Source organism: Hyperolius riggenbachi, chromosome 7 (genome assembly GCF_040937935.1).
Source record: "Hyperolius riggenbachi isolate aHypRig1 chromosome 7, aHypRig1.pri, whole genome shotgun sequence".
Lineage (NCBI taxonomy): Eukaryota > Metazoa > Chordata > Amphibia > Anura > Hyperoliidae > Hyperolius > Hyperolius riggenbachi.
Window position 1 is genome coordinate 159,877,980 of NC_090652.1, and position 13,146 is coordinate 159,891,125.

General features: G+C 43.6%; 1 protein-coding gene across 1 annotated transcript in view; it reads right to left on the reverse strand.

Moving 5' to 3' along the window:
* The window catches only part of DNAH3 (dynein axonemal heavy chain 3), a 329,266-nt gene that overhangs the window by 233,704 nt on the left and 82,416 nt on the right, over positions 1–13,146 (reverse strand). Inside the window, exon 2 of the mRNA XM_068244819.1 lies at positions 2,538–2,639. Coding sequence (XP_068100920.1) covers positions 2,538–2,639 — 102 coding nt within the window. The remainder of the gene's footprint in view (positions 1–2,537; positions 2,640–13,146) is intronic.

Consider the following 13,146-nt stretch of genomic DNA (forward strand, 5'->3'; position numbering starts at 1 on the left):
CCCACTGCCTGACAAGCTGCTGCTGATGGCAAAGTAAGACCCACTGCCTGACAAGCTGCTGTTACTGACAAAGAGAAACCCACTGCCTGACAAGCTGCATTAAGATTAATAAAGGACTTTTCTTGTGTTTGTGATTTCATTTTTACTCTTTGTGGAAATGGTTAAGGGGTATGTTAGTACCCCTATACTCATTCCACCTGGGGAGAAGGTGAGCATCTAGGGGTCTCCTTCTGAGAGGGGACTTCCAAATTCTGCCATGCACCCCTTCACCCAGGGTGTTGATGTTCCCACCTCCTCCTGGGCACCAGAGATGGGGAAGAGTCCCTTGTCCATAGATTGGACAAGGGCTACTGGGGAGAGGTAGAGACTTGGACCATGTAGACTGGTATAGCTTAGGGCGGCCCAGGCTCCGCATTGTGGCTGTCCAACCTGCATGAGTGACAAGGAGTTAAAGAAGGCAACAAAGAGTCTAAGTAAGATTTTAATAGTTTTATTACAGTGTTAATCTTTTGTTTGTCTTATTGTATGAATATATAGAAATGCAAATTCTATTGTCTTAAGAAGTGTATTACATGAATTCTCCCTTTGTAACTTTCAATAAGCTTTAAATCACTTTTTGTTGTATACTTCAAGTATATCCACGCACAATACAGATATTCACTACACTCAAGGGCTGACTGTGACTTTGTTATTTCCGACATTCATTTGAAACTGGAATCTAAGATTTTCTTTACCATGTTTTATAGCTTGAAATACATTTTTCTTTCTACACTGAAGGTAATGCACTCTCTTTTAACCTCTAAAACAGTTTGCATACAGTGTTTCCTTTGACTGTAGGTCGCATTCATAGAGATGGCCCGAACCTCAGAATTTCAGTTCGCGAACCGGAACCCGGTTCCCGCGAAAGTTCGGTTTGCGCGAACTTTTGTGAACCGCAATAGACTTCAATGGGGAGGCGAACTTGGAAAACTAGAAAAATGTATGCTAGCCACAAAAGTGATGAAAAAGATGTCTCAAGGGGTCTAACAAGTGGGATAGACGCCAAAAGTCCCGGGGAAAAATCTGGATTTGACGCAAAGCAGCGTTTTAAGGGACGGAATCACATTGAATGCTAAATTGCAGGCCTAAAGTGCTTTAAAACATCTTGCATGTGTATACATCAATCAGGGAGTGTAATTATAGTACTGCTTCACACTGACACACCAAACTCACTGTGTAATGCACCGCAAACAGCTGTTTGTGTAGTGATGGCCGTGCTGGACTGGTGCGCACCATGGCCAGAGTGCAGGCCGTGGCGGTTTTCAAGCCCATATGGTCGCCGGGCTGAGGTAGCTGAATGACAGAACAGTGACTGTCCAACTGATCAAATTTGGTCTGTCCACAAAGAAGCAATGACCTTATTATCTTGGGTGTGCCACCCCCACCCGAGACACTCATATAGCCGGCGGTCATTGCTTCATTGTGATACGCAAGCCCCTTCACCGCGGCAAGGTAATGATCACGAAGGGGAATTGGCACATGCACATGCCTTTTGTTTTGTTGTTGCAGCCGCAGAGCAGCCAGAAAAATTAGGCAGGCATGTACATGCACCAGAAAAATTATTATAGTGGCCGCTGCTAGCAGCGGCCTTAAAAATTCAGGAATCCGCCGGGAGTCCTGGACCCTGTTGGTGGTGGCGGAGAAGGTAGTCAAGCGGCCTGCAGGCAGAGATGCTATGTGGGGAGCGACTTAGTCTTGGGGCAGGCCTGACCGTGCTTTGCAGACCACGTGGTCAGATGGTCCCTTGACCCAACGCTGTGTGCCAGAGATGACACCACTTGCCTTTCAACATCACGGTACAGTTTTGGGTATCGCCTTTTTTGAGAAATAATTGCATATCTTCCACTGCGGTGTGTGGATTTGCTTTTGTGTGCTGCTTTCTCTCAGGTGGTCATCCCGCTGCAGTTTGTGCTTTGTAATCATGTGTCTTTGTAAAGTAGTTGTCCCTACGCGGGTCTTGGTCTTTCCACAGCTCAATTTTCGGTGGCAGAGAGTACAGATGGCATTGCTCTCATCTGAGGCAGACACACCAAAAAATTTCCACACCGCTGAGCCCTGGGGTGATGGCACTTTGGTGGTGGCAGCCAACTGAGTGTTAAGTGGGTTGCCAGAATCAGAGCAGGAGGAGGAAGATATGGACTTTTGGGATTCCATCCCTTAGGCCTGGTTCCCATCTGCCGCCAGACCATGTGCAGCCAATGGGAGCACACAGTGTCCAATGGTCCGCTCAGGTCTGGCTGGAGCCTTGGGTACATGTGTTACCACCATACGCCATTTTGGGAACACATCTGCCTGCCCGGGATTATCGGGGACTGCACAGAATTGCAGTCCGCTTACTGCAATGGATCCATTGCAGGCTGACAAGTGTGAACGGCTCCTATTTATAAAATAGGATCTGTTCACTGTCAATTTTGTGATGAGTGGAGAATGGACAAAAATTACTGTTCTCAGCTCAAGTGGGAACACAGACTTACACTTACCCAAATCTTTCCACCTACCTGATACAACTCTGATGGCTCTCTAGTAGATTGTACCGGAAGGGGTGGCAACCCGGGAAGTCCTCTGGAATGGCTCATGTTGTGCACCGAGTCCACCTTGGACTGAAGAAAATTTAATTAAATGAATTACTTAAATTTCACTGAAGTTATCTGCAATGTCACTTTTGAACTTACAACATAATGAAAAACAAAATCATAGAAATAAATAAATGAAAGGTTATATCCTGTAAAAGTATAAACATATATAATGAAAACTATAAAAAGAAAACAAAATGCGATTATTCTAAGCTTTCTAAAATATGGTTTAATATAGATCAGTTTATGATTTCATTAGAGAGAATGCTGTTTCAACATACTGAGAAATACGGTAAACACATGACAGGATGAAAAAAAACAGAAATTATACAGCCCCAAAAAAGTGTAGTTTGGTAGTTTGATTGAGAATACAGGACAGCAATTCATCTAAAGTGTTCTGTTATGTTTTACAAAGCAACATTTGTAGAGATGAAGTAACAGATTTCAAAGATCCAACTTATTGTTCATTATATACTTATCATACAGGAACCTTTCTACAAAAACTCAAAGTAATGGTGTACAAACATGTAACAGTGACAGAGGAAACAATAGTTCTCAAGGGTATAATCAAATGCACTGCAACCAATGCGATTACTGTGGGAACCATCAAATAGAAGAGGGCTTGTTTCTAAGGTAAGCCCATATTTGAGTTGACAATGGCAAATGGTATACACCAGGGCTTCCCAACCCTGTCCTCATGTACCACCAACAGTGCATGTTTTGCAGAAAACCACAAACATGCACAGGTGAGGTAATTAGTGTCTCAGCAGAGCTGATTAACTACCTCTGTGGATTTCCACAAAACATGCACGGTTGGTGGTACTTGAGGACAGGGTTGAAAGGCCCTGGTATACACCACTGATTTTGTTCCTCATGGCCACAAGATCTCTGCAAAGCTGCAGTTTGACACAGGTAAAGAAGTTCAAGTAACGTTGTAGTTGATGTAACCAAATAAACCTTTGTGCCAGACTGCATCCTAGACAGCTACCCACAATTCTACAAAATAATAAAGAATCGAGGTCGGCACTCCACTGGCGATAATAAACTTGCGTTTATTGGAAAAGTTGCAAACACGACATGTTTTGGGGTCACCTCCTTCCTCAAGTGTACCCCGAAACATGTCGTGTTTGCAACTTTTCCAATAAACGCAAGTTTATTATCGCCAGTGGAGTGCCGACCTCGATTCTTTGTCATTGTGAACATATTGGTGGAGTGGTGAGCCACGGAGTGTCTGAGCACCGGCGGACCAGGTGTGTGAAGCCTGGGTGGGTGAGGACCCCGGCATCCTGACTGTTTGCTCTACAAAATAATACTCCTATGTCCCTAATGTTTACATCAGGATTAGCGTTGTGGTTTGAATTTGAGATATAGTGGTTCGGAACCCAAACACCCACATTCAGCACCATTTCAGCACTGAACAGGAGGACAGGGTATGTTTCATTTACAGTATCTGTTTAGTGCTGAATGTGGGTGTTCAGGTTCCAAACAACAAGGCCCCCGAATTTGTACAAAAACACTAATCACTCTAATTTGACTTCTTAACACCATGTGAATATATTGTGGTCCGTACAAAGATGCCAGGGCCAGTATATGATGGGGAGGGGGCCCTAGACTCGTATAACCATAAATGCAGCTTATTTTAAGGTATAACCAGGGTCCACTCCAAAATAGGCAATACCCCTCCAAACAAGGGACCGCTGGGACAGATGAAATCTATTTACAGCAATTATTGGTTTTAAGTGGCTGAGAGGAATTTTATAATCATGCATTAACCTAATCAAACACAAAACAGTTTTTGTCTTAATAAGCCAAGTACTATAGCAGTTAAAATGGGCATAAGGCACACCTGGCAATTTAGGTGCCGCAATAGGCTGCTATGAAATGAGCATCTATAGTGGCGCCCAGTGTGTAATTTGGGTATAGTATAAGTGAACTCTGGCTATCGGCGGGGGAGTGGTCATAGATGCTCAGTTATAATGTAGCCAATCATCGGGGGGGGGGGGGGAAGAGGGGGCAAGGGTAATTTAGGCACTAGGTATTTTCCTATAGTACAGCTAAGCCCCAGGTGGCAGTGTGCCTTAAACCGCTGTGCTGGGTTATCAGGGTTTATACAGGTAGATGTTAGTGGTAGGTGTACAGGATCTTCTCAATAAACTTTATCACAATATGCTAATTTTTTATTTTCTGTAATGTACTGATAAACATTAGACTTTCATATATTTTAGATTCAAATACACACAACTGAAGAAGTTCAAGCCTTTTATTGTTTTAATATTGATGATTTTGGCATACAGCTCATGAAAACCAAAATTTCCTATCTCAAAATATTATCATATTTCATCCGACCAATAAAAGAAAAGTGTTTTTAAAACAAAAAAAAAGTCACTCTTCAAATAATTATGTTCAGTTATGCACTCAATACTTGGTCGGGAATCCTTTTGCAGAAATGACTGCTTTAATGTGGCGTGGCATAGAGGCAATCAGCCTGTGGCACTGCTCAGGTGTTATGGAGGCCCAGGATGCTTCAATAGCGGCATTAAGCTCATCCAGAGTGTTGGGTCTTGCGTCTCTCAACTTTCTCTTCACAATATCCCACAGATTCTCTATGGGGTTCAGGTCAGGAGAGTTGGCAGGCCAATTGAGCACAATAATACCATGGTCAGTAAACCATTTACCAGTGGTTTTGGCACTGTGAGCAGGTGCCAGGTCGTGCTGAAAAATGAAATCTTCATCTCCATAAAGCTTTTCTGCAAATGGAAGCATGAACCCACTTTTGAACAAGAAACAGAGGCAGAAGCGCCTGACCTGCGCTACAGAGAGACAGCACTGGACTGTTGCTCAGTGGTCCAAAGTACTTTTTTCGGATGAAAGCAACCTTTACATGTCATTCGGAAATCAAGGTGCCAGAGTCTGGAGGAAGACTGGGGAGAGGGAAATGCCAAAATGCCTGAAGTCCAGTGTCAAGTACCCACAGTCAGTGATGGTCTGGGGTGCCATGTCAGCTGCTGGTGTTGGTCCACTGCGTTTTATCAAGGACAGGGTCAATGCAGCTAGCTATCAGGAGATTTTGGAGCACTTCATGCTTCCATCTGCTGAAAAGCTTTATGGAGATGAAGATTTAATTTTTCAGCACCACCTGGCACCTGCTCACAGTGCCAAAACCACTGGTAAATGGTTTACTGACCATGGTATTACTATGCTCAATTGGCCTGCCAACTCTCCTGACCTGAACCCCATAGACAATCTTTGGGATATTGTGAAGAGAAAGTTGAGAGACGCAAGACCCAACACTCGGGATGAGCTTAAGGCCGCTATCGAAGCATCTTGGGTCTCCATAACACCTGAGCAGTGCCACAGGCTGATTGCCTCCATGCCACGCCGCATTGAAGCAGTAATTTATGTAAAAGGATTCCTGACCAAGTATTGATTACATAACTGAACATCATTATTTGAAGGTTGACTTTTTTTGTTTTAAAAACACTTTTCTTTTATTGGTCGGATGAAATATGCTAATTTTCTGAGATAGAAATTTTGGGTTTTCATGAGGTGTATGCCCAAATCATCAATATTAAAACAATAAAGGGCTTGAACTACTTCAGTTGTGTGTATTTGAATCTAAAATATATGAAAGTCTAATGTTTATCAGTACATTACAGAAAATAATGAACTTTATCACAATATGCATTTTTTTTGAGAAGATCCTGTATATAAGAGGGAGGTTAGTGTTAAGGTATTTTGCTTCATATGATCGAATTGTATAGAAAACTGTGCCGTGTGTGGTACAAATCAATATGAAACGATTCTTTGGTCGATTGGAAAAGGAAAAAATATAGATCTGAAAGTTGGATTTTATGATCGAATTGGAATGTAAAACCTTCTTAAATCATTCTGTTAATGGGACAATCCATAATTGCTTCCGATTAGTTTCGATCATTCAAATTGCATCAAAAGATCACATCTGAAGGAAAAATTGTACCGTTAATAAGCACCTTGAGGCGTACATAGGGGAGGGTTAGTGTGAAAATTAGGTTAGAAATGGGTATAGTAGATTATCAGTATAATTGTTACTATTCTTCTCTCAGGAATCAGTGATAGTAAAATATCCATTAAGTTACCAATATTCTACTATCCCCATTAACTCGCGCCCATTTTACAAGACCCATACATATTACGCAGTATAATGTGAGCTAGAAGCATAAAGGAAAAAAGCACTAGCTGGGACCTGCTGGCATGTACCATACTGTATATATGCCCTGGTTGGAGCCCACGCCTTGTCTTGAGAAGATGCGCTGAGAGAGCGTAAAACAATTGTCAGAATGCAGCTGATAACCCTGTCTATTCCTGTCTCTGAGTGGTGACATGTCTGTAACACCTATTATTGCTCAGTAAATATATTAAAGGTATCCAGATGCCTGCCTTGGATCTTTATATACACAATTGCTTGCTTGATTTTGCGAGGCATGGATGTTAATCTTTAGTTCAGTGATCATCTCTCCCTACCAGCCAGCTGAGTGTGAAGATTAATACCTCATGTTTTTAACTTCATATAGCAGTTTGTACAAACAGATTTTAAGCAATGCATGTAGCTGTAGAGAATATACGCGTTTGTTAATTTTAACTTTCAGATTATTATTATTCATTTATATAATGCTGACATCTTTTGTAGCACTTCACAGAAAAGAGAAGAGCTTGGGCTAGCCACTGGGAGCTCAATGCAGTGTATGTCATGCAGCGGGCGCTTTTACTCACCTACTGGGGGATCCAGACATCGTTAGCCATTCAGCTTCCTGTCCTCTGACGCTCTAGTGTTCTACCCAGTGGCGTAGCTAGGGTGTTTGACACCCGGTGTGGATAATTTACCGACACCCCCCCCCCCCCCCCAAAAAAAGCGAATCGCGCAGCGGCAAAAAAATGGGTGTGGACATGACATCACATGGGTGGGGGTAACTGTAATAGTAAGGCAGTGGGCTAATATAGGTAGCCAGAATAGTTGCCCCCAGCATAGGTTAGATAGGTAGGTGCCCCCAGTATAGGTTAGTTAGGTAGGTGCCTCCAATATAGGTAGCCAGTATAGTTGCCACCAGTATAGGCTAGCTAGGTAGGTAGGTAGGAAGGTGCCTCCAATACAGGTTAGATAGGTAGGTGCCCCAGTATAGATTACATAGGTAGCTGCCCCTAGTATAGGTTAGATTGGTAGGTGCCTCCAGTGTAGGTTAGATAGGTAGCTGCCCCAGTATAGGTTAGATAGATAGGTGCCCCCCAGTATAGGTTAGATTAGGTAGGTGCCCCCCAGCAAAGGTTAGATAAGTAGCTGCCCCCCAGTATAGATTAGGTAGGTGCCCCCAGTATAGGTTAGATAGGTAGCTGCCCCCCAGTATAGGTTAGATTAGGTAGGTGCCCCCCAGTATAGGTTAGATACTTAGCTGCCCCCCAGTATAGGTTAGATAGGTAGCTGCTGCCCAGTATAGGTTAGATTAGGTAGGTTCCCCCCAGTACAGGTTAGATTAGGTAGGTGCCCCCCAGCAAAGGTTAGATAGGTAGCTGCCCCCCAGTATAGATTAAATTAGGTAGCTGCCCCCCAGTATAGGTTAGATAGGTAGATGCCCCCAGTATAGGTTAGATAGGTAGCTGCCCCCCCAGTATAGGTTAGATTAGGTAGGTGCCCCCCAGCATAGGTTAGATTAGGTAGGTGCCCCCCCTAATGGAGAGGAGAGCCGCAGCCGCGGGGAGGGCAGCCAGACCTCTCCCTCCCTTCCTCTCCCAGGGCTGCCCTCCGCTCCCCCCTCCAGACTGCAGAGAGCAATGCGCAGGGAAGCCTGTACTAAACTACTCACCTACCTGGTTCCAATCGCCGCTCAGTCGCCGCTGGTCTTCTCTCTGTCTGCATACGCTGATATACACGCTGCTTCCTGTTTAGCCGGAAGCTTCCGGCTAAACAGGAAGCAGCGTGTATATCCGCGTATGCAGAGAGGAGAAGAGAAGCGGCGACTGGGCAGCCCTGGGAGAGGAAGGGAGGGAGAGGTCGGGCTGCCCTTCCCGCGGCTGCGGCTCCCCCTCCATTACAGCGCACCGCCTCTAGGGCGGATAGGGTCACCTCACCTGGTGCGGGTCGCACCCCCCGCAACCCCGTCACGACGCTAGTGGTTCTACCCACTCACCCTGCCTACCACGTGAGTTCACTCCTACACCACTATGTTGGCCCTCCTCCCCTCCACATACAAACAGAACACGTTGCTAGCCTATAGGCTAGCGACATGTCTGTACAGTGTTGGCCCTGCAATGTTGCTCAAGGAATCGAGTTTTGATCCCTGTTGGGGGTGACACGCCTCGTACGTGTGTAGGAGGATTTATTGGGAGCTCATTGTTAAAGATGAATGGGCAAAAATATCTTTGGAGACATGCAAAAATCTGGTCTGCAATTATAGGAAGCGTTTGATTGCTGTAGTAGCCAATAAAGGCTTTTCTATTGTTTATTGAGAAGTATATGAATAATTTTGGACTGGACACTTTTTGTTCAAATGTAAATAAAAGCTGAGAAATGATTTTTTTCCACAATAATGCCTCTTGTACATCGTCTTACTATCTTTTGGTATCTTTTTTTGTCAAAAAATTACTTGCTGGTTGAATAAAGTAACCAAGTCAAAATTTGCTGGGGGTAAAAATAATTATGGGCAGCACTGTATATTAAGTGATAGAAATGCCTCTCTAATTTGGATGTTTATGTGTCACAAATTCTTAATCTCTTAATTATTTTGTATTTGTAATACATTTTCAAATTAACTGATAGAAGTGCTCAATCTTTTTCAACGCTAGAAGTGTGTTGTTAACATGGCTATGATCATCTTATCTTATTCAGTGTGCTTCCAAGTATCATTACCACTTGCTGAGGCAGCAAAAAGCACACATTATGCATGTCTTGGTGAAATGTAGGCTTTTATAGATGATTTAATATAATAGGGGTAACTCAGGAAATTAGCTTTAACAAGTTCACTGATTAAAAGTTTATATATCATCAGGACGTTCCTTTCTGCAAATTGCTGCTGTGGGCATTACTTGCTGATAAGGCGGCTTTGCAATTACAGGGCTTTGCAATTACATAAACAGGAACAGAATGTTTATTATCTAGTGATCTGACATAAGACACATAAGATAGTACAAGAACATTTGCTCTATCAGCTCGTAGGCAACCTGAAGTGAAATAAAAAAAAGCCATTGTATCAGCAGAACTAATAATAAATATAACTTTTCTGGCATCTCATATTCTTATTTTGGTTTTAACCACTTCAGGACTGCAGTGTTAAACCCCCCTAAAGACCAGGGCATTTTTCATTAAATTGGCCACTGCAGCTTTAAGGCCAAGCTGCAGGGCCACACGACACAGCACACAAGTGATCCCCACCCCCCTTTTCTCCCCACCAACAGAACTTTCTGTTGGTCCCACCAACAGAACTTTCTGTTGGTGGGGTCTGATCGCCCCCCAGATGTTTGTATTGTATTGTAAACCCCCCTCCCTTCCCCCGCCAGCCAATCCCAGTGATCAGCTGTCATAGGCTTCAGTCTATGACAGCCGATCGCCTCTGTGCCTCAGGAGGGGACAGTTGTGTCACATGGCTGTCCCCAGTACAGCGCTGCTGTAGATCGCAGTGCTGTACGGGTAATTAGACGGCTAACAGTCTCCCGAGCGGACGCTCGGAGACTGAAGGCTCCGCTCCGCTCACCAAGCAGGAGATGCACGCACAGCCTGCGTGCAATCTCCTGCAAAACAGAGCCCCAGGACTTTATGCCGATCGGCGTTAGGCGGTCCTGGGGCTGCCGCCGTGGCCACGCCCATTGGCATGACGTGGTCGGCTAGTAAAGGGAATGTCCAAGCAAAATTAAAAAATGAGTTTCACTTACCTGGGGCTTCTACTAGCCCCATGCAGCCATCCTGTGCCCTCGTAGTCACTCACTGCTGCTCCAGTCCCCCGCTGGCAGCTTGCCGACCTCGGAGGTTAGCGGGACGCATTGCGTACATTTTTACGCATTCCCGCTAGTGCAGGAACACTAACACATACATTTTTACGCATTACTGGTTCAATGCGTAAAAATTTACGCATTGAACCAGTAACGCGTAAAAATGTATGTGTTAGTGTTCCTGCACTAGCGGGAATGCGTAAAAATGTACGCAATGCGTCCCGCCAACCTCCGAGGTCGGCAAGCTTTTTTATTTTGCTTGAACCTTCCCTTTAAAGGTTAAAAATCTAAAAAGCGAACCAGGTTGAAAGTCTCACTGATTTGCTGTTGTTTGCTCAGTGCTGGTCGTAATGGAAAAATCTATGCTTACGGATCATTACGCGTAATTTTACGCTATTACGCATTACGCAATTACGGTTACGGCGTAGGAAATTATCTACGGTACATCACTGTAATTACGCGTAAACTTACGCAATTACGCGTAAGGATACCGTAATGAAGGCGCTTACACTACGATGTTACGCGTAGTGCCGTAATACCCATTAATGCGTATTTTTTGACGCATGCGGACGATATGTACGCAATAGCCGTCAATGTGACAGTTATTGCGTACATATAATTCGTATGCGTCAAAACGTACGCTTATACTGAAGGGCGGGAGAAGATACTATTGGTTGCTTAGGATGTTGACTGATTGGCTACTCTTAGAAAATGGGAGATTTTACGTTAGTAATTGCGCGTAAAATTACGCGTAAGTGTTCGTAAAATTACGCATGCCTAGCAATTACGGTAGACAGTGTAATTACGATACCACTTACGGTCTTACGCGTAAATAATTACGCGTAAGACCGTAAGTTACGCGTAACGCTTACGCGTAAATTTACATTGAATTACGATGCGTAATTACGCTCATGCGTAATTTCGGCCCAGCACTGTGTTTGCTAACCCTGACATTGAAAAAAAATTCCCTCACACAACATCTGTTAAACCTGTGCGTGTAAGAGAAAGCTCTGTCTGTTTCTGACTGAGCTCTTTGCAGATAGCAGAGAAAATGTATCTTATATGCAACATAAACATTTGTAATTGTGTGTGTGAAATCTGACACCTGAGCACGGAAGAAGCCACGATACAGTGGCGAATCACGACGGCGTTGGGTGGCCCGCAGTCTCCCTCCTTTAATTCTCATCTGTAAGCTCCGAGCTCAGCTCCACACTGCTCGCTTTCTTTTCACTTGGGTCATACTCTTCACCTGCTACGGTGTTTTCACATTGCCTCGTTTCCTTCTCCTCTCTTGGAGTCCTTATAACTGTAACTATTGCATCCCCTTTTCACTTTTTACTACACAGTATTCCATTACTCACTATTTGATGTTTTCTCTCATTATCCTTCCGGGATCTTTTATTATACAACACTTGGATGTTTTATTCTAGGATTGCTCAGTAGCAATATTGTGCAATATATTTATTGTGGAGCATATTTTTATATTTTGAGTATTTTTGAGTCTCTTGTGCTATTTAGATGCCATATAACATTATGACATAATTCCTACTCAATTACCAGTATTGGATGAGTTGATGGGTTTCATTATATGTTTTGATTTACATTTATTGTTACATATCAGCGTGCCACCCTTTACTTGGATTTTAATTGTTTTTAGAGGTTTGTTTACATTGGATATGAATAAAGATGTATTTTCTATATTATTATAGTGGTGTGGTATCTTTCAGATCCCTCCTTTTCTCTGTTTTTTGCATATACATTATTGGATCTGTTCTGCACGCTTTACATTAATACTATTTTTTGATCTGCGTTTGGTGCTGACCCTACCCCCTTGTAGCCTTTGCACATGTCCCACAGTCAGTGCTGCAGACTCTGCACCATTGCACAGACTAGAGAATGGTCAAGTGGGCTGGTCAGTGGGAAAGGCAGACAGGTTCTTGGTCAAATCAACCAACGATTAACCCTTTGCACTCATACACTCACGTCAGGAGCTCTAGTAATGATAAAAACAAATTGCACAAAATTCACACTTAGTTGCATGAAATTTGCATTCAGTTGTACTAATGGAAGATGTTCGCTTCCAAAATGGTTTGCATACAACGGCACTTTGTACTAGACCCTTTCACCGCGATGAGGTACCTCCAGCGAAAGGGCTCTACTCTACCCACACCAGTCAGCGAAGCAAGGAAACAAACATTTTATGCTCTTAAACTGGAAATTCATGCTGAGGCCTGTCAGATTCTACCACTCTAGGGAACACACACATGCACATAAATCAGTCTAAGATATCCAGGAAATGACAAAATGAGTTACTTACACCATTATATAAATGGGCTGCACTGGCACAGGAGCAGGAGAGCTACAGCATGCAGCCAGACCACAATGGCACGGTCAAATAAGGCTTATTATTGAAACCCAATATCAGTCAAGTAGCTGAAGGAAAACTCCACCTAGTGCCATATAATGCCATGACTTTCTCAGTATCTTAAAACTGTCAGCACATAACATCATGCCATGTATGTGCATACTGCCCTCCCCACTCTTCCAATCACCCGGTTTCCTCCTTAAGAATTATCACCCT